We start from the raw sequence: 23,369 nt of genomic DNA on the forward strand, positions 1-23,369 counted from the left end.
TGTATAAACCATACAAACGTCACTACGATCGGTTGATTATAAGGCATCCAATGTGTCGTCTTCTTTTGTCTTTAAACTGTCCAGAAATGCGGTGTAAATAAATAAAAAATCACAAGTTATCCAATTCAATTTTTCTGTACTAGTTGTCCCCCGTCAGGCAATTCTGTGTTAGTTAGTGCCACACCCGGAGTTGAGAAAATAATTCGAACCGGTTCTATGCTTAAAAAATGAGTATTTCGAATTAGCTTAGTAGATGGCCGCTGTTTTCAAGGGTCTCCATGCTCCAGCGCTTAATATGATACATTCTTACACGTGATCGGAACTGGAACTACTGCGGGCATCGCGGATAGGTTAGCACATGAACGCGTCGATGATGGTACATACTACATAGTCAGGAATGACCTCGATAGCTCAGCAGGATCTCGACACCACACGATTGTCACTATCATATAATCCATCCCTGTCACCCCTCCCCCACCTATTTTGTTTCCCTCATTGCCACATAACCGGGCCGCAGCTTCTCATGTCGAAATGTCCGTCGATCGGATACCAATAAAAGAATAATCACTCTTCGAAATCCTGTCAGTCTGAAGAAGTACTGTGTAGAGATATTATCACAGAAACGCTGTCTCAAGTGAAATCAGGAAAGAAGATTGATTATCCTTATTAATTTCACGCCTTATGTCAAGTCAGAATGAAGGCACATAAGTAGACCTAAGTCATTTCAACTTCTGACTGGGATATACCAACATAACATAGCCCAATATCATTGACTACACAATCGCCGTCTTCACTCTCACGGACTCATTCATAACTTATCAGTCCTGGATCAAAAATTAGCTAATAGCCACCAGACGTCCTTCGAGGCAGGCATACGTGTCCTCTCCTGTTAGGCGACCATGCCTGCTACAACAGATTAATCGACGGAACCCTGACTCTCACTGTGTCTGTGTCCCTCACACCGCAAATGGAAGCGATCGTAATTTAATTGGTCCCAACACTGAAAATTAACGTAAACAGTTAAGGAATGTCAATGTCCACAAGGGGATCCCCTTTCATCTCACTCCGCCACATCAATCTCCGATGTGCTGATCACACGGATAACGAAGGCTCCGTCCCAATTATTGCAAAACCCTTTATGTCAGTTCATGTCTCCATGTTGAAGTACTTTCTCAGCCAATTCAATGATTGTGACAGTGGGTTAATGTGAAGAAAGGGCAACGTGTCCACAATGTACCAGATTCATTATCGTCTTTTAAGCGCAACCTTTTATGTACGTATAATTCAGTCCGCTTTGCAAGATCCCAGCGACTTCCAGCCACATCTCCCCCACTATTGCACCTTTTCAGGATGTTTTCTGCCCTTTCATTTCGAATATCTTCAGCCTTCACGGCGTTGGTCATATTGTTTATAATTGCTCTGGCGTCACGTAGAGCTGCAAATTCTACGCCTACGTTTGTTAGTATCTTTTCTCAGCAAAATACCACAAACTGGTTGTGTATGGCTCAAATGATCTTATATTTTCTATCTACCTAGACCCCAATGCCACATCTCAGGAAGGAGAAGCATCCAGTTTCTACCTGTGAGGAAATAGGGGGATCGCTTTCGTGTTGCCTGAGTGTCGATAGTGTCAGTCTCTTCTCTACTATCTGCCATCCAGTCTAAAACGACAGTTGTTGCAACTGGTTCTCAGCCCACCAATCGCATACTCGAGAATGTTCTTCTCTTGGTAATGAACATTACAGTACCGGAGGAGTTGATGAACAAGCTTGTGGGCGTCGACTGCAAGGCAATGGATGTCATGGGCAACGGCGCCTTTGGCCACTGCAACAATGAACCAGTGTGCTGTACAGACTATCGCCGTGTACGTGTCGTATATTTGTTCTTTCATTTTTATATAAACCTGACTCCTCGCATAGGATGGGCAAGTGGCTTTAGGATGTCATTCTGTCTCCGTGGCAATGGGGATGTAAGAGAGAGGAACTTCTGTGTCGCTGTGAGTGAGATGGAGCGATTCTGACTAACCTGAAAAATGACTGGGCATAAATTAGCATATTAGGTTATCGAAGACCACGAAAAATTCATTTGTTGATATTGTATTTTTATTGTCTACCATTGTCCCTGAAACGAAGGTCCCAAAGTCGAAATCATTTCTATATTTTCCCAAACATCCGTTTGAGAATGAGATGCCGTGTGATACTCATCAGACCAACACCAACGAGGACGGCTGTGCCTAGGATTGGAAAGAAATATGTAAGTAAATCGAACGTTTATCTGAGGTTTATAAGTATGCAGAAGACAGACCTGCGTAGTACCCGACTGCCTTAAAATCACCTGTGGCTGTACCAATGGCTCCAGAAATAGGGGGGCCAGCGAGCGCGCCTATCGCCAAAATGCTCATGAACATTCCGATGCGACGCCCAACGTCTCCTGTCTCACCCATCTCCATGATGGGATTAGATAGAAGGGAGACGTATGATCCTGATGCGAAGCTGGATGTCGAGATCAGAACGACATTTGGGAAAATGCAGCATCAAATAGAACGTACCCATAGATCACTGTGATCGCTATGAGGGACGATTTCGTCTGAGCGAATGGCCAGGCATAGGTGACGATGCCTGCTGAGACGGTGAACGGAATCATCACATTCATAGCCCCTAGAACCACTATTACGCTTCAACAACAAGGCAAAATAGATGAAGAGCGTACCTAATTTATCACAGAGGTTCCCCGCAACGTAACGGCCAAATAGCGAGCTTGCATTGGCGATAGCAATAAAGTAGAATGCAAAATCTGACGAGATTCCAATGTCCGTCGCGCTTACACCAACATATGTGAGGACTGTTGGGATAAGAATGAGCCGAGAACACAATAATGAACGATTGAACTCGCCAGTATAGATCCCAAGGAAAGTGACAAACGCCGAAGCACAGTAGACAGAGTACGGCGCAGATTTGAATGCAGCAAGATTGAGGAGTCCTCCTGCAACTTTTTTTGGGGGTAGGCGCCGTTTAAGCAACTGAAGCATCATTATCAATATACTCAGTATTGGTCCATCATAAGCGAAACAATGCCATACCAGATTGGACATCCCTAATGTAGTTAGTAGGATGAATCCAAATATGCGCATGGTCCATTTGAACCTGGGTATCAGAAGGACGATTAGTAGTTGTACGAGGAGAAGTAGAGAAGTATAGATATGCGGCTCACCCAACACGAGGAATCAGATTATTAGCTGTTATAGGTAGAATTGTTCCACCAAGCGAGGAGCCAACAGCTACTAGGCCCATCGCGAACCCACGGCGTTTTTTGAACCAGTGAGCAATCACTGCAGTCGTCGGTCCAAATATTCCCCCACAACCAAACTAGTTACATATACATCACGCCAGGGGACAATAAACCAAGAAGAAAATAACAAATAAGATGACTTTAGTTAACAGGTGAACAAGATATGGAAAGGAGTACTCACACCAACAACAAACCCTTGACAGAGTAAGAAGTGCCAGTACTGCGTGCATTGGGCGACGAGGAAGGTCGCACCAACGAGAATTGCGCTTGATATCAGAAATATAGAGCGGAAATATCCTAGGTCGAACAGGCGCCCGACAATGAGGCCGGGTAGAAAAACAAGTGAATACTATTATTATTTAATTACGCTTTAATATGAATATCTGCGTGGAAGGTTAAGGATAACCTACCTGAATAGAGCCTATCCATGCACTGCGTAACATAGTTAGTGAGCGTCCCACTCCTGGACTAAGTGGTGCAGGAGAAGTACCCACATTGTTGACGGTGATGAACTACTTAGTAATGTCTCTTCGTAGTACTTCTGGAAGATCTGAAGTAATAATGACCCACAAGTCAGCTTTTTCCTAGCCTGCAACAAATCCAAACTACTCACCCCCCATGAGTTAACATAGCCGAACCTGCGTTGCGTTAAAAATAGAACATTAAAAATTCATCAAATGATGCAAAAAAAATGAAGTGTGACTTCCTATGACATATCTACGCCAAGGTTGTAATAATGAAGAGGCATGTGTGCGTCGGCAGCGTCGCGGCGACCATGATGAATGGCATAGCGCGAGTCACGAGGTCGCTACGACCCCTGCACGAAGGCATCGCCGGACCTCGTATCAAGGAAAAAATAGGGAGGGACGAGGTCAAGGACAGCGATGCCTTCACGACTAATAGAAACACAAAGAGGCCATTGGGAAATAAAAGATACTTACGTCGAGAACGTATTGCACATGGCCTACGAAAGTCAAAAAATTTTATGTGAGTTAAAAAAGATAACTTGAGGAGACGGAGAATTGTGATGATTCGAAACGTACCCCCGCCAAAATCAGCCATGCTCGCGTACCGCCATCCGGGTAGTCATCTTCTACTTCCCCTTCTTCCTTGTCTTTGGTAGAAGCTGCTTCAATAGTTGAGTGCACGGTGTATTTCTCTTTGGATGTCGAGGACATAGAGTCGGCGCGGGAGGATCGTACGTTTTCGATCGTAATGTCGTGAGAGTATCGTGAGTCATTGAGGTGTTCGTCGTGAAGGGAGGTCATGCTGGCAGTAGCAAAGAGTGAAGATAAGTAGTGAAAGCGTGAGTCGCCACGGGAAGGGGTAGAAGTTTAGGGGGCACTCGTGAGCAAAGTATTGATGGTCCGGTTATCTTAAGTAGCCAAATTTCCTTACAACGGCATCCGGGCAGACCGTATTTTCAAGTAATCTGACGATTTTCAGAGCAACCCGTGTGCATGTCTTCCGTAACACCGAAGTTTCTGGTTGACTCAATAACTCTGCAAGGGAACAAATGCGCCATAGGGTGGGGGGTGGTTTTTAATAGAAAGTGGAAGAAATTTGTTCCAGAGCGCGAGCTTATTGATGGAATACATAAGCGGATCTTATCAGATATGTGGCGGCATTCAAGCGGCATTCGGAGAATCCGAATGTACGAGCACTTCGAAGAGTAGATTTCTGTGGATGCTCCAGTGTACATTCATCATCGTCTTACGGCAGTTCATAGCTGAAAAGTCGCCACCTATAATCTCATTTAGAACTTTATTACTGTGGAAGGCAAGAAGAAACACGGAAGCATACTTAGAAGTTAACATGGTTGCCGAAAAGTTATCTGATAAGATCCTATCGAGAGTCTCTTCAAGGGATGGAAATGATAAAATTTGTAAAAAAATGCACCAGTTCATGTCTATACCTTCGAATGAGCAGAGCGGAGTTAATCTGTATAAAAATCGACGTGTACAAGGTCAGAGAGCTGCGTCTCATGGAATATGAGTACGTTTCACTACTTGAATGATTACCAACGAACCCTTGTTGGATGACGAAGCAGGCACAGAAACAGAACACTGTTCAGAAAAAAGAACTCTCCCCGGAGCTCGATGACCACGGCACAGCCGCCGTCCGACGGAAGAGCATCGGCAGAAGCACATATGCGGTGCAACACTTCTATTCGGAGCAGGAGGTCCATTGACAGTGTAAATTCCATCCGGCGTGGATCGGACGGCCAGAGCAAGGACGGAATGGCGTATTTAGATGAGTAAACAGGATGAAGTTGGCCAGATTGTAGACAATTGATGTTCCACTGGAAGCTAGAGCACACGGACTACACTGTTGTGTAGATGAGTAGATGCTATAAACACTTGGGCAAGTCAAGGAGGCTTGAATTGTAAGACGTGTACGTGTACAAGATTCGGGCATGGAAAGTGTGATTGAAGGTGGTTTCGACCAGAAGGTATATGCGTGTTGACCCTGCAAGAATGAAGCGGAGGCAGGCCCTTCTTCCCAAGTGACATTGATTTTTAACCAGCAGGTTTTTGCGTGTTTTCAGGAATGGCGGCATCGGAAGGGTGCAGCATTCTGTCATCCCCAAGCAAAAGACCGACTGTTGTGCGAGCACGACGTTTAGTTGTGCGCTTCAGAACGAATATACACTGAACATCCTCTAATTCGTCGCAAACGTTTCGAAATCAAGCTCCCTGGTGCGCGAGGTGACACGAGCCTCTTAGAGTGGTTACACGTAATATGCCTACAGGTGAGAACGCCAGGCTGAACTGGAATGACTCAGAACGTACCAAGAACGTACCAAGTGGAATTCACCGGATTATTCTATCGAAATTTAGGTTCTTTGACTTTGATTGCCAGTCTCTTCTCGTCAGACATTAAAGAAGAGACTCCTATGGCCTTAGACTGAGACATATACTATGATATTCCCAAGAAGGGGAATCCATGGCCAGGCTGAAGTACACATGTTGAAGGGAAAATGTGCTGATTCATTGAATCTCATGGGTGTCAAACACACGACAGTCTTGAAGCAAAAGCAAAAGGACGGATAACAGATCCAAGGTTCAAGCGCATATAACACAATTAATCGTGAGTAGCATTCGAATAGAAGAATAGGCTACGTACTTCTGAGCTGAATGTCGTGATCCTGATCCAGAAATTAAGCGTAATGACCCTATAGAGTTAGTAGTAAAAGGCACGAAGAAGTGGGAATGTACGGAGAGAAGTATGAAACGCATATTCCACTGAGAATGAAGCGTTTTTGTCTCATATACCAAATTCTCTTTCGTGCTAAACAGAAGGAGAATTATAGGAATACCCGTGAGCTTTAAGCTTTCCTTATGCCCAGAATCATGGATCAGATGTATTTTTCTGTAAGTAAATTACTAGTTCACGCACCGAGAACATGCGCGTACGTGCGAAGGAGATGGGACCTGGGAACTTCCTCTATCGCCTTTCCCCTCATCAACTTCCAATGCCTGGGGAGACAGTAATCGCTGTTTTCGCACTGTTAAATCTGATAATTTCAGACTGAGTTTGGCCACATTAAAAAGGTCGTTAAACAGGTCGAAGGCCTTCGAATGCCGGGCAAACCCAGCCTCCCTTTCAGTTACTTTCATTGTCAACCAATGGTTGACTTTGAACGGTCGAAGAGCCTAGGAAGATTTCCATCGAGTTTTAACCCTCAATTCTAGGGAGCTTTCCGTGCTCTATCAAAATCCGACTTTGGAGGAAGGAGCAAGGAAGATGAAAGAAATTCTACAATGAAAGTTCCAACTTGGTTCAATCGTTGGATTCGACACTGGAGTGGCTGTGGTGCTTACATGAAAGATAAGATAAGATTGCAATGTTGTGCTTGTTCGTGTTTGTCTTATGGCCTAAATCAAGCAACCAAAAAAATTGTTCCAGTTCGTCGCCTCTCACAACCAACTAACGAAAAACGCATCACCAATAGATAAAATGGCATTTGGTGAGTATCAATTGTTTCATAAATTATACTGATCCTCCTAATCAAATTTTAGGTGCTTCAGGAGGACGTGGAGGCTTTGGCGGACGCGGAGGAGGGGATCGTGGTGGACGAGGCGGGGGTCGGGGTGGAGGACGAGGAGGTTCTTTCGGTGGACGAGGCGGTGATCGTGGTGGACGTGGAGGTGCGCCATATTTCTAAGTGTTCATCATTTTAGATCATCATTGACCTCTTTGTCTTCTCTCTGTGGGAAATTATAGGTGGTCGCGGTGGTGGTCGCGGTGCGCCAGGCGGGCGTGGTGCGCCTCGTGGAGGGCGTGGAGGTCGTGGAGGCGCTAGAGGAGGTGCCAAGGGTGGTGCCAAGGGTGGTGCCAACACTGTTCTGGAACCCCACAGACATCCTGGTGTCTTCATCGCGAAAGGAAAAGACCACATGTTGGTCACCAAAAATCTTGTCCCCGGAGACTCTGTGTATGGTGAGAAGCGGATAACAATCGATGGAGGCGTCGAGGGCACGAAAACAGAATATCGTGTCTGGAATCCCTTCCGCTCTAAGTTGGCTGCTGGTGTTTTGGGCGGTCTTGACCACATTTTCATTCAACCTGGTGCCAAGGTTCTTTACCTTGGTGCTGCCAGTGGAACAAGTGTCAGCCATGTTGCTGATATCGTTGGCCCTGTATGTTCTAATCAATTTACGTTTTGACATTGTTTCATTAACCTTGGAATTCAGGAGGGAAATGTTTACGCCGTCGAGTTCTCACCACGTTCTGGCCGTGATTTGATCAACATGGCGAAGAAGAGGACAAATGTTATCCGTATGTTTCATTTTTTCAGCACAATCGCATTACGTTTATTCATTGATTTTGAAGCTATCGTTGAGGATGCCCGTCTACCAAACAAATACCGAATGCTCCTGCCCATTGTCGATGTTATTTTCGCTGATGTTGCTCAGCCCGACCAAGCCCGTATCGTTACTCACAACGCCGAAAGTTTCCTCAAGGACGGTGGCCATGTTATCATTTCCATCAAGGCCAGCTGTATCGACTCAACTGTGCCCGCGGAAACAGTCTTCGCCTCAGAAGTGCAGTACCTAAAAGAACACAACTTCAAGCCTCTCGAGCAGGTTACTCTGGAGCCTTACGAAAGAGATCACGCAATGGTCACTGGTACGCGCTGATTGTTTAGTTACAGGAACTACACACTAAAGGCTTATATTTCCAGCTTTATATTACCGCCACACAAAACCTGTATAAGCGTCTGCTTTTCTCTTGCTGATCTGAATTGGGTAGGAAGCTTAGGCTGAAGCTTCGAGGCGCCTTGTGAGGTTGGGGCAAAAATTATTCCATGTACATACTTTGTCGAGCTCTTCATGTTTTTTTGTCTTTTTTTTCTTTTCTTTATATATGTATCTTTTAATTTCTTACGCGCTCAAATACGTTGATGCCGGCTGTGCATTAGAGTTGATATGTGATGAGAATTATCGGTCAACTGAGAGCGCAAAATTGACGTGGCAGTCTTGTGGAGATCATGTGTTCGCACGCAGTAGTGACAGCGATGAAGCAGCTCGGAATAGTTTCTCTTTACATTTACCACAATTTCACCGAGCACAAACTTCTTTGTATCTCTGCCTCCTACAACCATCTCCGTCGTCGTTTCACACGTCGACCAGGCACGCGCCAGCGACTAAGCCAATACAGGTTGCAATCCCCAAGCTGAATGAAACCAGGCGCAGTCGCGGTAGACTTCGGGACCAACGATCCCGATCCTGCATTTGACTTTGAACAAGTACCCTATCCAAACTCCAACAACTGGACGTCCATTGACCGAGAAGAAGATCTCCCACTGCATTACATGTCTGAAGAAAAGGCGCGGAGGCGGGTTGTAAAAGGCCCTGGAGCGCCGTCTGGTGGCGAGTACGAGTATAATGAGAAGGAGCGCTACGTAGATTACTACGAGGATGAGAGCAAGGACATTTACAACAAACCCCGCGCCAGTTCGGCGCGCATAGGCAGCGGGCGGCTGCCTCAACCTCCTCTACCCCCTCCGACATCCCTAGTAAGTTTCCAAGTTGTCTTTTGCATGAGCGGTCATAATGACTTCACACGTCAACTAGCGCGAGTTCTTCATGCAAAACCTTGAGCACCTTCCTCCAATCATCTACACCCTTCTCTCTTGCTGGACACGCTTCCACAAAATTGGCGCATCGAACATCGTCGTTTGGGACGAGGCGCACTTTGGCAAGTTCGGCTCGCACTACCTCAAGCGCGAGTTTTACTTTGACGTGCACCCGCCGCTTGGGAAAATGCTCGTTGGTCTTGCGGGCCTGCTGGCAGGTTACGACGGCTCGTTCGAATTCAAGTCCGGCGAGGCGTATCCCGAGAACGTGCCCTACGTCGCAATGCGGGTGATGCTGGCGACATTTGGTGTTGGCATGGTCCCCCTCGCTTGGTACACAGCTGTGGAGCTTGGAATGAGCCAGTGGGCGTGCCATCTCACGGCGATGATGGTCTTGCTAGGTATGTTTCCATCACTTCCTCAATGTTGATGATGTATTGATAGAAACAAAACAGACGTTGGTTGGTTATGTATCTCTCGTTTCATTCTCCTGGATTCCATGCTCCTATTTTTCACGGTCCTTACTGTCTTCTGTTTAACAAAATTCCACAACCAACAGTACCAGTAAGTCTCATCTTATCCTTGATGAATTTCGGACGGACTGTGATTTCTCGACTAGATCATTTTCTATTGATTGGTGGCTATGGTTGTTCCTAACTGGTGCTTCCATTGGTGCTGTAACAAGGTGTGTTCCTCTTTGTTGTGACGTTAGATTGCTATGACCTGAAATCTGGTTCTTAGTGTCAAAATGATCGGTCTGTTCGTCACGGCGTTGGTGGGCGTCTACACTGTCGAAGACCTTTGGGAAAAATTCGGTGACACAAAAATGTCTTGGGTAAGCATTTATTTACGAGGTGATGCTCCATTCTGATGTTGTTTCGTCTTTCAGCGGGATCAGGCTAAGCATTGGGGTGCTCGTATCTTCTGTCTAATTATCGTTCCTATTCTCGTCTTCATGGCCTCTTTCAAGATTCATTTCATGGTTCTGAATCATTCTGGACCTGGTGATGCTCAAATGAGCTCTTTGTTCCAGGCCAACCTTGAAGGAAATGACTTTGCACAAAATCCTCTGGGTGTGTCTGATTTACGCTTCCTCTTCGTGTACAAAATTAACACCGCTCATAGAAATCGCTTTCGGTTCTAAAATCACACTTAAAAACATGGGCTGGGGAGGAGGCCTTCTCCATTCGCATGTGCAGACCTACCCTGTCGGGTCCAACCAGCAACAAGTGACCTGCTACCACTACAAAGACAGCAACAATGAATGGCTGGTCCTGCCGCGATGGGATGAGCCGGCGTACAATCCACAGGGCGAGATCAGGTACCTTAAGCACGGTGACGTCATCATCCTGCGACACGTCCCTACTACGCGCAATCTGCACTCGCACAACATCGTCGCGCCAGTCTCAAAGCTCAACAATGAAGTATCCTGCTACGGCAACGAAACTATTGGTGACAGTTCAGATTATTGGCAGGTTGAGGTGGTGGACGACATCAAACAGGGCAACCACGTTGATCGAATTCACTCATTGACGACGAGGTTGAGGTTTAAGCATAAGACGCTAGGGTGCTATTTGAGGGCCGCAAATGCAATTTTGCCCCAGTGGGGGTTCAAGCAGGTTGAGGTTAGTTGTGATAAGGAAAATAATCCCAAGGATATTCATACCTACTGGAACGTTGAAAGTCACTGGAACGAAAGACGTATGTCTGCTTTTGATCGTTGATCAGTAACGCTCTTACTTACCGGAATTTTCGCAGTTCCTAGCGGCAACACCAAGTTCTACAAATCACCTTTCTTGCGCGATTTCTGGCATCTCAACGTCGCCATGATGACATCGAATAACGCTCTTATCCCCGACCCAGACAAGGAGGATATCCTTGCATCCAAACCATTCGACTGGCCGTTCATCCACCTTGGGTTGCGTATGTGCGGTTGGGGCGATAACCAACTGAAGTACTACCTTATGGGCACGCCTGTCATTTGGTGGGGCAGCACAATTAGCTTGGGTGTTGCACTGGTTGCGCTTTTAATATATTTGCTCCGCTGGCAAAGAAAGTACAAGGATATGGATGCTCGTGCGTGTTTATTCTTTCTCTTTGTTTGGTTTTTTGTATGGGCAGGCATTTGCTGATTAAAGTTGGAATCTAGGTGAATGGGATCATTTCCTGTATGTCGGCAAAATCGCGTTCTTTGGCTGGTTCTTCCACTTTGTACCATTCCTCATCATGGGCCGTGTAACATATCTCCACCACTACGTAAATCGCTCTCCTTCTATCTTTCCTCTAACTATCGTTGCTCATTTTCTTGTCTAATAGTTACCTACCCTCTACTTCGCAGTGCTTATGTTCTCTCATGTCCTTGACCACTTCATTTTCTCCTCGCGAAACTTGACCACAAAAACGAAATCCATCATCTTTGGAGTTCTTTCATTTACCCTGGTTTTCACCTTCTGGTGGTTCAAAGGCGTTGCATTTGGTATCCTTGGACCTATAAACGAACACAAAGGTCTCCAGTGGAGAAAGGTGCGTCATCTAGCAAGCCATTCATTCGTTGCTTTGCCAGCATGGTTCTGATTTATGGCTTATTTTGTTTAGTCATGGAATATCTACGAAAACTGATTATATTAGAATATGGAGTTGAGATGGCCTGAACTGACCGAGTATGAGTACGACCGTTGAAGAAGGGGATGACGCTGATGAAGTAATGGATAATGGATGTATTATTTTTGTGCGCCCGTTGTGATCTTTACTATGATGGACCCTAACACCACTCTTTAATTTAATTATTCTTCTCGCTCGCTCGTATTTGGCTCGTATTGCAATTCTTCTGCCTAAGCCCTTCCAGAATGAAAACTTGTACCGACGCCCTACGCAATCTTGGCGTGCCGCTCATCTTCACTAAGAGACTGCAGTTCCAGTCGGGGAAGATGTATTCGCGTGTCAAACACCGGTAGCCTATCTTCAGCAAAGCTCACTACGCTTTTATGTTTCGAACTTATGTATACCCGATTTAGACCTGAAGCAACCAAAATGTACACGTTGCTATCAGTAGTCCTGCAAGTTCATGCGGTTATTAAGCGCTAAGCCGCTGTATAAACTGGGATGGTTCCCAAATAACCTCAAGGCGGCCCGGCAACGCTGCTTTCCAGACCCATCTGGCTTTGGAAGTGATCTGTCTTATGACACCTTCACCATAGCATGGGACCCGAGGCAACTACGATCGGATATTTAAGGTGTAGTGCGTCCTTTCTTCCTTGCCTTACCTTCATCCAATAATGACTTTCACAACAACTCAAATCTTACCTACAATTGGAGGATGGCGTCTTATCGACGTGACATTGCTCGTCGGTGCTGCATTTTTGCTGTCCATGACCACTCTTCGTTGGTATTCCACACGTCGAAACATACCACCAGGCCCTCCCCCTAGGTTCTTTGGTTTAAATAAAGCGCCTTCCGGTACGCATCCTTCGAAGGTTTTCTACATGATGCAAAAACAATACGGCAAGTACTCCGAGGTTAATCTGTCAGGGCGTCGCTGACTTTGGTTCTTCATGAAGGGAACATTATTTCCTTTTACCAGGGACGAACGCTTGTTGTCGGTATGTTAATGGTGACCTAGCCGCCATGGAAAAAGATTACGAATGGTCTTTTTAGTTTTGGGCACGTTGAAGGCTGCAACTGATTTGTTGGAGAAGAAAGGGAGCATATATTCGAGTAGACCACGAAGTATTCTTGCGTGAGTCGCATGTTCATATATTAGGACACAAGAATCTAACCTGCACCCTGAATTTGTAGATCAGAGATACTGTCTGGAGGAATGAGAGGTCTCAGCATGCCTTATGGACAACGCTGGAGAAATTGGCGATCAGTAAGTTCATACTTTCTATCAGGAATAAACAGGCCCATGAAACCTCCCTCAAAATAGCTAATGCATGCAGGAATGGGTATTGAAGCTTCGCAGGGATACAGAGCGCTCCAGTCGCTTGAGTCCAAGATACTTCTCAAGCAACTCCTGACGGACAAAGACCCCCGAAATTATGCATCTTATTTCCGTCGGTGAGTTGGAAAGTCCGGGTCGTGATGATGTTCTGTATGCCAATTCATCTGGGACTCATCCTCTACCCAACAGATTCGCGGTGTCAATTGTGTTTTGCGTTGCCTACGGTCGTCGTGTTGATTCCTTAGACGACCCAGCAGTAATTGCTAATTTCAAAACTGATGAATGTGGGTACTAGATCGCTTCTATCATAGTTAGAGTCAATTTCTGATATACCATGTCGTTCAAAGGTTTCATTCGGTAAGTATTCAAATTCCAGGTTTTTTCCCTTTCAATACATTTGACGCCCACATGCCGTATTTCCAACAGATTGAGGTATGGCATCACCCTTCTCTGGCATTTATGATGACCTAAGGGATCCGCTTGATTTACAGTACCCCAGGGAGATACATCGTAGAATCTGTAAGCGAACCTTATGTATGACGCTCAGCAGTTATCTGAACCCCGTATGCTTCATAAAACTCAGTGGCCCATTTTACTTTACCTTCCTGTGGGTACTCACTGCTCTCCATTATTTTCTAGACAGATATCTCATCTTTGTTCGATGTTATCTTAGCGCTTTATGCAATGGTTCCGACATGAAGCAGAGGAACGCCGAAAAGAGGATACGGAATTGTACATGTCTCTTGTGAGCGAAGTTCGGAAACGCATAGACTTAGGTGTTGCGGCGCCCTCAACCGCCAGACGCGCATTGGAGAAACAGTCTGACTTCGGACTCAATGACGTTGAAACAGCATTTGCTCTTTCCGCGCCATTTGCAGCTGGTGTTGGCACGGTAAGTAAGATATTATGATGTCACATCCAATCTATGCAAATTAATGTCTCTCTCCTTGGGTAATATAGACGCTGTCTGCTCTCAATGTCTTCTTTTGTAAGATTTCCTTTACTTCTTCCTGACGGCATTTACATTTTGGGTTACAGTGGCAATGCTTCATTTCCCTGGTGTAATGCATAACGCACAACAAGAAATAGACGATGTCGTTGGTTCAAGCCGGATCCCAGACTTCGACTACATAAACTCGCTTCCTTATATCAAGGCAGTGATATTGGAGACATTGAGGTACTTTCTGCGTCTCTTCGTAATTTAACCTTTGTGACAAAATTTGATTCGATGTAGATGGCGGCCTATTGCCCCTATAGGCGTTCCGCATAGCGTCATACAAGACGATATATACCAAGCAGGAGATGATGAGCTTTTTATCCCAAGTGGAAGCACAGTTTATGCAAATATTCAGTGAGCGTCATCTGGTGTTAGTTGTAGTGAATTTGTTCGTTCTGATTTTTCTAGCTCTATGAGTAAAGATACTGAGGTACCTATTAATTCAAAAACATGAACCATGGCATAATTTGCTTGACGCTTTGGTTTTCAGGCCTTTCCATCCCCCGATGAGTTTCGACCAGAACGATATCTCGAAGCTGAAAGCTCATCATCCAACTCACCTCACACGACCTTTTTCTTTGGTTTTGGGCGTCGTATATGTCCCGGAATGCATGTTGCTCAGAATTCGCTGTACGCTGTGATTGTCAGGTATGTTTGGATATACGGGCACGTCGAGGTTGCTAACGAATTCATCGCAATCGATTAGCATATTGTGGGCATTCGAGATTCTTCCCATAAAAGACGAACATGGAGTTCCTGTAATTCCATCTACTGACGACTTTGTTGGGGGACTTGTTGTCCATCCCCGTCCTTTCTCATACTCATTGGTTCCAAGAAAGAGGGGAGAGAGAGAAAGTATTATTATACAAGCAGCTAAATTGGCTGAAGAAAATGCTTCTGCATGGATGTAAGCTGTAAGATCCTGTAACGTTCGTTTGAAGTTCCTACTTCTGTCGTACTTACCTTGTCGGTTTGCGAAAATAACATATATTATTATCTATTCAGCCTATATGAAATAGTCGTACATCCTTTGGATGAGCTCTCTTTACCGCTGTCCCCTCCATAATCCCATGTAAATAGCATTCTCCAATTAATTCCCATTGATTGTTCTCTCTGGGTCGTAAGACGAATGGGACTTCCCCTCCTTGAAATATGCAAACGACATCACCTGGCTTGCTGTTGTCTGGAGCCATTCCCAGAAAACCTCGTTCCGTAATGATGAACGAGCGCTCTGAAGAAACTATCGCCATTCTAGCTTGAAAAAGACCCATCTCCAAAAACAAAGGGGAGTGGTAACTCAAACCGGCAGGTACAGGGCGCCTTTTGGTCAGTACTTCGTAAGAGATGTTGGCCTCTTTGGGAGGAAGGACAAGGCCATGCTCTCCTCTGAATCGGTTACCGATTAATGTCTTCCAAAATGCTCTGTAGCGAGCAGCTGGCGTTCCATAAGGGTTTTCCTTGTGGGCGGCTACATACCGTTGCCATCGAATGGTTGCCTCAAGTAAGCTAAGTTCGTCTTCTTTGGTTGAGCGCGATAGGTGATCAAGATAAATACTGTCTGATTGTTGGTAAATATTGCTTTGAGGTGCAGGGTCGGCCAACGAGACGGTATCAAACAGTAGGCCGCGTACCGTGAGGATGTCTGAGTTGTCAGATACAGTTGCGCACATCCCAACGTTAGGTAACTCTTCTGCCCGAAGAAACAAAGAAACAAGCTGTTTAGATACCACAGAAATGGGTGAAGGCATGCGGCTTAAAATGGGATGAATGAGTCTTTCCCAAGTTGCTGGCTTGTCACTAGCATGAAAGAATGACGCAGTAAATCCACCGGAGAGCTGGCTAAAGCCATAAGAAGAAAGATCTGGTACCCAGGAGGGTATATCCATCGACTTCCGACTGCGTGCTTGGACAAATTGGAGCGGTTGTAGGTTGTTTTGAGATTTTATCACATACTCTACTGCCTCTTTGTATACCTGCCCATCTGTTTTACGCTGCGTATAGTCGACCTTGATCGCTTCTCTATCTGACGACGTGCAAAGGCCTAAGATGCCGTATACTTTGTCTCGTGGCATAGTCGAACTGAAAGAGAGCGTTGCTATGATCGCTTCCCAGATGCCCATCCCTTTCTCGGCTTGTAATTCCTTCCTTGTGAAGGGCCAGTTTGCGAGGAGCCTATAGAAAGGAATAGTGGGAGGGATAAAAGTCCACCTAGATGAAGTCTTATATTTATCCTCGAATGTAGGGTCATTTCTCATCCTCCGCCTCAGCAAATGTTCCTTAAATGCTAACCGAGAAAATGTTTCAAAGGGTATCTCGTGTTGTCCACATTTTGCGATAATATTTTTGGAAAGGAGGACCTCCTGAATGACCCAGACACGACTCCACCATGAACGCGCAAAAAGAGCTTGCAGAGGGCCCCAAGGGGGTTGAATATCCTCAATTCTGAGATCGGGATCATCGACCTTGAGATTGTCCGTTGAAGCGATGAATTGGAAAGCTTTCTCGCTTTCATCTGCGGCCGGACCCAGCCAAACGATAGTTGTCTTCGCTTGGGAGTATATCTTACGCATCAGGTTGACCTGGTGCTCCTTTTCTTCATTATCTTCTTGGTTGATACAGACTGCATCCACCCATATGACCAGTGGTAAGTTGGGATGTCGTAGATGTTGTAGTGCTGATCTAAGATTGGGTGTAACTGGAATGCGATGCTTGTCAATGATGATAGTAGGAACGTGTATGCGATGATTCTCGGTCCATTCGCGAACATACTGCACCACGCCGCGATATGACCACATAGAGGCACTGCGACGAAATGGGGTACCCCATGTATACGACAATGCTGTGTAGCTTGGTTCTCGCTCCAGAGAAGCGACGGCCAAGGAACAATGAATGTCACCAGAGCCTTGACCAGGATGCAAAACAAGAAGGCGTATACTGTTCCTGCTGGGGTCCAGTGGAAGATACAACGGGATATGTGTGTCGTTTAATTGCAATTCCCTCTGCTTGAAGCGAGGTTGCTTCGGTACCAGATAATGATCACAGGGCTTGACGACTCCATCGTATCTGTTAAATGAAAGAATGGCGAGAGCAAGTGACGTTGAAACGCTCAGAAGTGAGGCCATTTGACACAAACATGGATTCTGAAGTTGTTCTGAAGCAAAACAGGGAGGTACTAGCTCCTGCCATCTTGATTCTTTAGTCTTTCGTTGCCAGCAGGTTTCCACGATGTCAGGAATCACGGCAAGCTGGATGAGTCACACAGGAGATGAGAAATATTCAATTGTTGTGATATCCCTTTACTGTGCTCCTCCGTGATGTGAATGGTCCTGTTTAAAGGAATTTCCTTTAGGCTTGGAGCTTTTGAGTTCTGAAAAAGTCCAGCAGTCAAATTCTGTTGAATTAGCCAGGGCTGAGGGTGCTTCACAATTGCCGCTTTCATGGTATACTATTTTGAGAAAACCCTTGGCAGTGTTTTACTGATAAATTGTCGAGATGATTGCCTAGTGTACACATCGCTCACCTTGATAAGCCACGGTGGCACAGTAGCTCTCAGTAGGAGCCTGAATCTCGCATAAAAGTGGCATAAAAGAGTGTTGTAGTCTAAGTGAAATTTAATCTGAGCTTGAAGATGTGGCCGTATCTTGCCCGATGTGTCAGCAGGTTTTAAACTCAGAGCGCCTGATGAACAACATTTGCCGCCGCGGCTCTCTAGGACAACGACGGCCATACAATGGCCTCTGATCACCAAGTTGCTCTTACCAGGACACAAAGGATGCCAGCCCCCTCAACGCATATTTCAAAAGCAGCCAGGCAGGTTGTACCGGCCTTTTTGCAGAAACTTTACGAGTTAAGTCAGACTATTTTTCATCAAGAATGTAACTGACATGTCTGTTGTGTAGAATGGTCAACGACCCCAACAATGCAGAGCTAATACGCTGGTCGGATGCTGGAGACTCATTCTTTGGTGCGTTTCCGTATATGTTCTGTTGGATCAACTCTTAATCGACCGTTTAGTGCTGGATCATGAGCGCTTTGCACACGAAGTTTTGGGCAGATGGTTCAAGCATCGCAACTTTAGCTCCTTTGTGCGCCAACTGAATATGTATGGTTTCCATAAGATCCCACATCTCCAGCAGGGAGTGCTGAAAAGCGACACCGAGACCGAGTTTTGGAACTTCGCGCATGCAAACTTCCATCGCGGACAGCCCGACCTTCTGTGCCTCATTCAGCGGAAAAAGCAACCCCAACAAGGAGAAGATGGAGCGATAGATCTTCGCGATGCTTCTGCCAATGCAGGACTACTTGGTGCCCCCGTTCAGAGCGCAGCTGGCACTGCTTCGACAAACCCACCACAAGCAAACGCCACGCTGTCTTCCGGACAGGTTCTCGACGTCAATTCTATCGTGAATGGTATTGCGGCGATAAAACGTCATCAGACGACGATATCTGCAGAACTGAACGAGCTGAAGCGGTCGAATCAAATGCTATGGCAAGATGCCATTGCTGCGCGCGAAAGACATCAGAAACAACAAGATGTCATAAATAGGATCCTCAAATTCCTAGCTGGTGTGTTTGGGAATCATGGGGCATCTGGTGGATCTGGAGGTGGTGTGGCCACTGCGTCGCCTAGCCCAGGCACTCGGGGAGAAGGGGATGGGCAGAATCTTGGCATGGCGAGACGGCGGATGAGATTGATGATAGAGGATGCAAAGAGAGACGGACCTAAGAAAAGTATGGTGGAAGAGCTGACGAGCATGGATGAGTTTGACTCCAGTACGTGTCTTTTTAATCCAATTTTCTCTGCTCTCACCACCAATAGGTTATCCAACCATTGAAACACCCATTTCTATCGCATCTCCGGCGCCATCCGTTGCGATGTCAGATAGAATCACAGTCACAGACGCATCAGCAGCACCTTCCGTGGACTCTTCTTCCTCTTCGGCATCAGAGACGACCTTGCCCAGTCAACAACCAGAGCACGAAAACCAAATATCCCGCTCCGTGACACCTGTTCGGCACAACAACCCCTCCTTTGAATTCGACCCCCGATTACATGGAGTTCTGAATCAATTCACTCCAGCTCAGCTCCAGCAGTTATTGGCGTCCCTCGCTTCACAACCGCCGCTTTCAGATCCCACACCTTCCTCTTCCAATACATCGACATCGACAATCAATCAGAGCAACAACATGGCTGGTCTCGTTACTCCATACCTGCAACCTTCATTGTTTGATTTTTCGATAAACCCTTCTTCGACTACCAACAACCAACCGACGTTCGCCAATGTATCACAACCTACAGGATCAGTTGATGGGTTAATACCATTCGACCAATTCGCCCCTGGACCATCAACAACTAGTCAAAATACGAATAACAGCGTGTCAAATCCTCACCAGATACATGAAGAAAGGATGGAACGTCAGTGGCAGGTTGCAGAAGACATTGACAAAGATGTTAATGATTTGAATACGAGCATTAACTCTCTGATTCAGACATTCGGCCTTGACCCCTCTTTACTCGAGAATCCAGAAATGGTCACACCTGGGCAAGATATGGACGATAACATGCAAGGGACGGGTGCAAATGGATCCACAGCACCGTCTGACTTCGACTTCGATTCATTCTTCAACCACTTGTCGTCAGGATCTGGCACGAATGGCATGGACATGACTCCTGACAATCCGATGACTGGTGGTGTTGATTATAACGACATGGCATCCACCGCGTTTCTGGATGAGGTGCAGACACCGTCATCGGATATGACCGCGTCGCCTATACAGCCTTTGAGGCAGGTTTCTCCCGGGATAAACTTGGATATCCCTGCTAACGATGTCAACGTCAGTAGTACTGGCTTGCATCCTTCGACTAACACGAGTTCGAAACAGTTCAACCTGAACCTGAATGCGAACACGGCTGCAGTGGGAAGGAAACGGAAGTCGGAGATTGATTTTGATGCCTTGGACGATGCGATGGACGGTCAGCAAGCAGCGGCCGCTGCGACGACGACAACGACGAGTAAAGTAGCGGCTGTCACTGGGGGTCCTGCAAAGTCAAAACGCAGGAAGGATAAATGATGTTCTCGATCAAGATGCGTTTTTCACTTTCTTGTTTGACGATACACGACACTCTGCACACTCCGATATCCATTTCACCTTTAGCTTTTATGCCATTCTTTTCTCATCCCGTCACGACACATTTCGTCGCATACTTTCGGGAGTGATGTCAATGATCTGCTTTTTCTCTCCGTTCCTTTTCCCTACCCGCTCTTTTTTTCATCTCAATGTACAACTAAGGACCCAGCATGCAATTCAATCCTGCTCCCTCGCCTCGATTTGCTGTAACAATTTGCATTTACGTTCTGGTTCACTGTCCACGGTTTAACACTCCATCCCCGCCAACCTACCAATTGCTATTCTTCTCATTTTAGATTAATCACTCTATCGATGTTCCTTTTGTATCAAATCTCTTGTAATAGTATACTCAAACCACAGAATCAGTTGTATAACTACTGTCGGCAATTATCATGTACGTATTTATTACTTCGCCTAAACACGAATCAAGATAACAAGTGACCTATGTTCATAAACATCTGCTACCAATTGTATCTTGATTAGTATGCCCTGTTAAAACTTAAGCGCCTGAACCTGCCTGAACATTCCTATTCGGTGTGTCAAAATGGTCTTCATGGTGGTCAGGATTGATCGAATTAACACATCAGCATGGGGAACGATATATTGACAACGCGAAAGTAATAAGTCCTTGGGTAGGAATGATCAACACGTCGGCACTCCTTACCTTACTCAGTTATTGACATTGGAGTGACCTATTTTAAGGTTCAAGCCAAGTTATGTTGAGAAATCGTCTACACCCGACTATCGGTAACATTCATACAAACACTCAAATGGCTTCAGCTGAGCGATTCTGTGCAGTGCACGGTCTCAGATAATTCTATTGTCATATGATTCGTTTTCGGTAATTTTGAGACTCTTGGTTAGATCCTGATAAGTCAGAGTGTCTATATCGATGAAAGAGATATTCAAATTTGTATTGGCACCCTCGGATCCGATCCTAGTTAGGTTCATATCACACCGCGTTAACTGCCTCCAACAATTGAAGAAGGCTTGTATCAAGGGCTTGGGGGGCGAGGGAATTAACGAACTCTGTTTTCTGGCAGTACATACTCATGGTGAGTGATCTATCGGCGGCACACTTTTGCCTTTTGTTTATTCCAGCAGATTTTAGATCATATATTTCGCTAAAATTCATCAATCTGTAGTTCAGTAGAGTTCAGTGAACATATCACGCAGCTTGGCTGCAATATCCCAAGGTGTTCTGTTGATAAGGATCAGCAAAGTTAGCAGTTTGGTAAGTCTCGCCCTATGTTTCTTGAACTTTATACTAATGGAAGGGACTGGACAGTATGAAGAAGTGTGGTAATGATCCTATTTTCTAGGATCAAGCGCCATGATTGATAGCATGATTTGTGTGGCTCAAGTCAGAGCGTATGCTATAAAATAGGTGCAGAAGTTGGATGAGCTTTAGTCTGCGATGATGATTCCCCGCGTCTTATCCTGCTTCACTACTCTCTGCTTGGTCAGTTGTATTGCTGCGTTGAATGTGCAGATAAATAGAACCGAAGCATCTGTCGATATCTCAAATTTTGCGGACGAGCAAGAGTATATTGCTTTCAACGCAGACGAAGGCTATTGGGGGGATGGAACTCAGTCTTTGAGAAGACAAGTAGGAGGTTTCAATCACCAACGGCCGTGCAGGAAGCTATCTGTGCGGAAAGAATGGTACCATTTTACTTCAGATATTTTTTGACAGAGTTCTAACGTGCTCTGTTTCTTCCCATGGCACAGGCGGGATTTGAGTGCAACACACAAGAGAGAATATATAAAGGCTGTCAAATGTCTGTTGACCAAGCGGGCGCTTGATCGCTCGCTGCCTAGGAAATTCCACCGCTACGACGAATTTACGTATACCCACAGCAACGTCGCAGAGGGTATTCACGGGGTTGTACGTTCATTTACGTTTGAACCGTCTATCGTGAACTCTAATTTGTTGGGCATACTTACAGGGCCAGTTCCTTCCCTGGCATCGCCATTTTGGCCACTTGTACGAAAAGGCGCTTCGTGATTGCAGCTATCGAGGGCCATTCCCGTATGTCATTCATTTTTCGACCAAGTCAAATTACTTTGAAGTTTGAACCTTGATTAATAGATACTGGGACTGGCTGAGGGATACTAATGGAACCGCACCGTGAGTAATGAACGTCCAGATTTTATTAGCTATTGTGCTTATCTTCTTCGCGAACTTAGGATAGCTGAATCACCACTTTTTGACCCGGTCACTGGCTTTGGGGGAGACGGAGTTCCGGGGACTTACACCCAGCCACCAGATGATGACGGAGCACTGATTCCACTTGTTCCTGATGCAATGAAAGGTTGCGTTGGGACGGGCCCACTCGTGGGAGCCATATTTCACGTAGGACCCAACCGGCGTCTCACAGATCACTGTCTCAACAGGAACTTCGGAGAGTTCGCTCGACCTGTGCTCAGCCAGCCGTTCATTGACAATATCGAAAGCCAAACTACGTACGACGACTTTTGGAATGCCTTGGACGGAATACCATTTAAACCAGACCTGAGGACTCACGATGGGGGTCATGCATTTGTAGGTGGAGATATGGCAAGCTTCTACACCAGCTCCAATGGTGCGTTGTAATATTCCTGGTGGACATAGTAGTGCGAGCTCTCTTTGACCATAAACACATCTGATAGATCCCGTCTTCTTCTTGCACCATGCTGGTTTGGATCGTTTATGGTGGAAGTGGCAAACTCAAGACCTGCCAAACCGTTTATACCAGATGGGAGGACGTGTCAACATTGCCCCGCCATACGGCCAGGTGACGCTGGATTATCAATTGCCATTTGATATCATTAGCAGCAGTGTCAAAATTCGTAGCACCATGGACCCTCGTTTGGAACCATACTGCTATACCTACTGAACTGCTCTCTAGATACTAAAAGTGACACTTTGACTTTCAACGATTTTGTGATGG

General features: G+C 45.8%; 7 protein-coding genes across 7 annotated transcripts; 5 read left to right on the forward strand and 2 right to left on the reverse strand.

Annotated features, from left to right (window-relative positions):
* Positions 1 to 2,153: 2,153 nt before the first annotated feature.
* On the reverse strand, positions 2,154 to 4,556 carry JR316_0004060 (Aspyridones efflux protein apdF; the record flags this gene model as incomplete). Its single annotated transcript, XM_047889829.1, has 12 exons — positions 2,154 to 2,233; positions 2,305 to 2,492; positions 2,549 to 2,666; positions 2,710 to 3,019; positions 3,080 to 3,143; positions 3,211 to 3,365; positions 3,470 to 3,637; positions 3,699 to 3,720; positions 3,783 to 3,838; positions 3,902 to 3,926; positions 4,230 to 4,252; positions 4,332 to 4,556. The coding sequence occupies 12 exons, from the start codon at positions 4,554 to 4,556 to the stop codon at positions 2,154 to 2,156; spliced, it is 1,434 nt and encodes a 477-aa protein (XP_047752203.1).
* Positions 4,557 to 7,248: 2,692 nt separating this feature from the next.
* On the forward strand, positions 7,249 to 8,508 carry JR316_0004061 (rRNA 2'-O-methyltransferase fibrillarin 2; the record flags this gene model as incomplete). The annotated part of the gene is made up of 6 exons (XM_047889830.1): positions 7,249 to 7,258; positions 7,311 to 7,439; positions 7,516 to 7,931; positions 7,986 to 8,070; positions 8,125 to 8,421; positions 8,477 to 8,508. 6 exons carry the CDS (start codon positions 7,249 to 7,251, stop codon positions 8,506 to 8,508), a joined length of 969 nt encoding a protein of 322 aa, XP_047752204.1.
* Positions 8,509 to 8,971: 463 nt separating this feature from the next.
* JR316_0004062 (Dolichyl-phosphate-mannose--protein mannosyltransferase 2) lies at positions 8,972 to 11,989 on the forward strand (the record flags this gene model as incomplete). The annotated part of the gene is made up of 11 exons (XM_047889831.1): positions 8,972 to 9,310; positions 9,369 to 9,771; positions 9,826 to 9,934; positions 9,990 to 10,055; positions 10,112 to 10,205; positions 10,260 to 10,443; positions 10,496 to 11,071; positions 11,129 to 11,446; positions 11,520 to 11,626; positions 11,687 to 11,893; positions 11,966 to 11,989. 11 exons carry the CDS (start codon positions 8,972 to 8,974, stop codon positions 11,987 to 11,989), a joined length of 2,427 nt encoding a protein of 808 aa, XP_047752205.1.
* A 1,655-nt stretch (positions 11,990 to 13,644) lies between these two features.
* On the forward strand, positions 13,645 to 15,013 carry JR316_0004063 (Cytochrome P450 monooxygenase 58; the record flags this gene model as incomplete). The annotated part of the gene is made up of 10 exons (XM_047889832.1): positions 13,645 to 13,667; positions 13,737 to 13,742; positions 13,802 to 13,829; positions 13,894 to 13,917; positions 13,984 to 14,202; positions 14,271 to 14,298; positions 14,349 to 14,487; positions 14,545 to 14,661; positions 14,716 to 14,737; positions 14,798 to 15,013. 10 exons carry the CDS (start codon positions 13,645 to 13,647, stop codon positions 15,011 to 15,013), a joined length of 822 nt encoding a protein of 273 aa, XP_047752206.1.
* A 295-nt stretch (positions 15,014 to 15,308) lies between these two features.
* On the reverse strand, positions 15,309 to 17,429 carry JR316_0004064 (Heterokaryon incompatibility protein 6, OR allele; the record flags this gene model as incomplete). Its single annotated transcript, XM_047889833.1, has 1 exon — positions 15,309 to 17,429. The coding sequence occupies one exon, from the start codon at positions 17,427 to 17,429 to the stop codon at positions 15,309 to 15,311; it is 2,121 nt and encodes a 706-aa protein (XP_047752207.1).
* A 778-nt stretch (positions 17,430 to 18,207) lies between these two features.
* Positions 18,208 to 20,379, forward strand: JR316_0004065 (Heat shock factor protein; the record flags this gene model as incomplete). The annotated part of the gene is made up of 3 exons (XM_047889834.1): positions 18,208 to 18,271; positions 18,322 to 19,080; positions 19,127 to 20,379. The coding sequence occupies 3 exons, from the start codon at positions 18,208 to 18,210 to the stop codon at positions 20,377 to 20,379; spliced, it is 2,076 nt and encodes a 691-aa protein (XP_047752208.1).
* A 1,477-nt stretch (positions 20,380 to 21,856) lies between these two features.
* Positions 21,857 to 23,315, forward strand: JR316_0004066 (Tyrosinase P; the record flags this gene model as incomplete). Its single annotated transcript, XM_047889835.1, has 6 exons — positions 21,857 to 22,101; positions 22,168 to 22,324; positions 22,386 to 22,468; positions 22,529 to 22,567; positions 22,627 to 23,021; positions 23,089 to 23,315. 6 exons carry the CDS (start codon positions 21,857 to 21,859, stop codon positions 23,313 to 23,315), a joined length of 1,146 nt encoding a protein of 381 aa, XP_047752209.1.
* Positions 23,316 to 23,369: the final 54 nt, after the last annotated feature.

This window comes from Psilocybe cubensis, chromosome 3, assembly GCF_017499595.1.
Source record: "Psilocybe cubensis strain MGC-MH-2018 chromosome 3, whole genome shotgun sequence".
Lineage (NCBI taxonomy): Eukaryota > Fungi > Basidiomycota > Agaricomycetes > Agaricales > Agrocybaceae > Psilocybe > Psilocybe cubensis.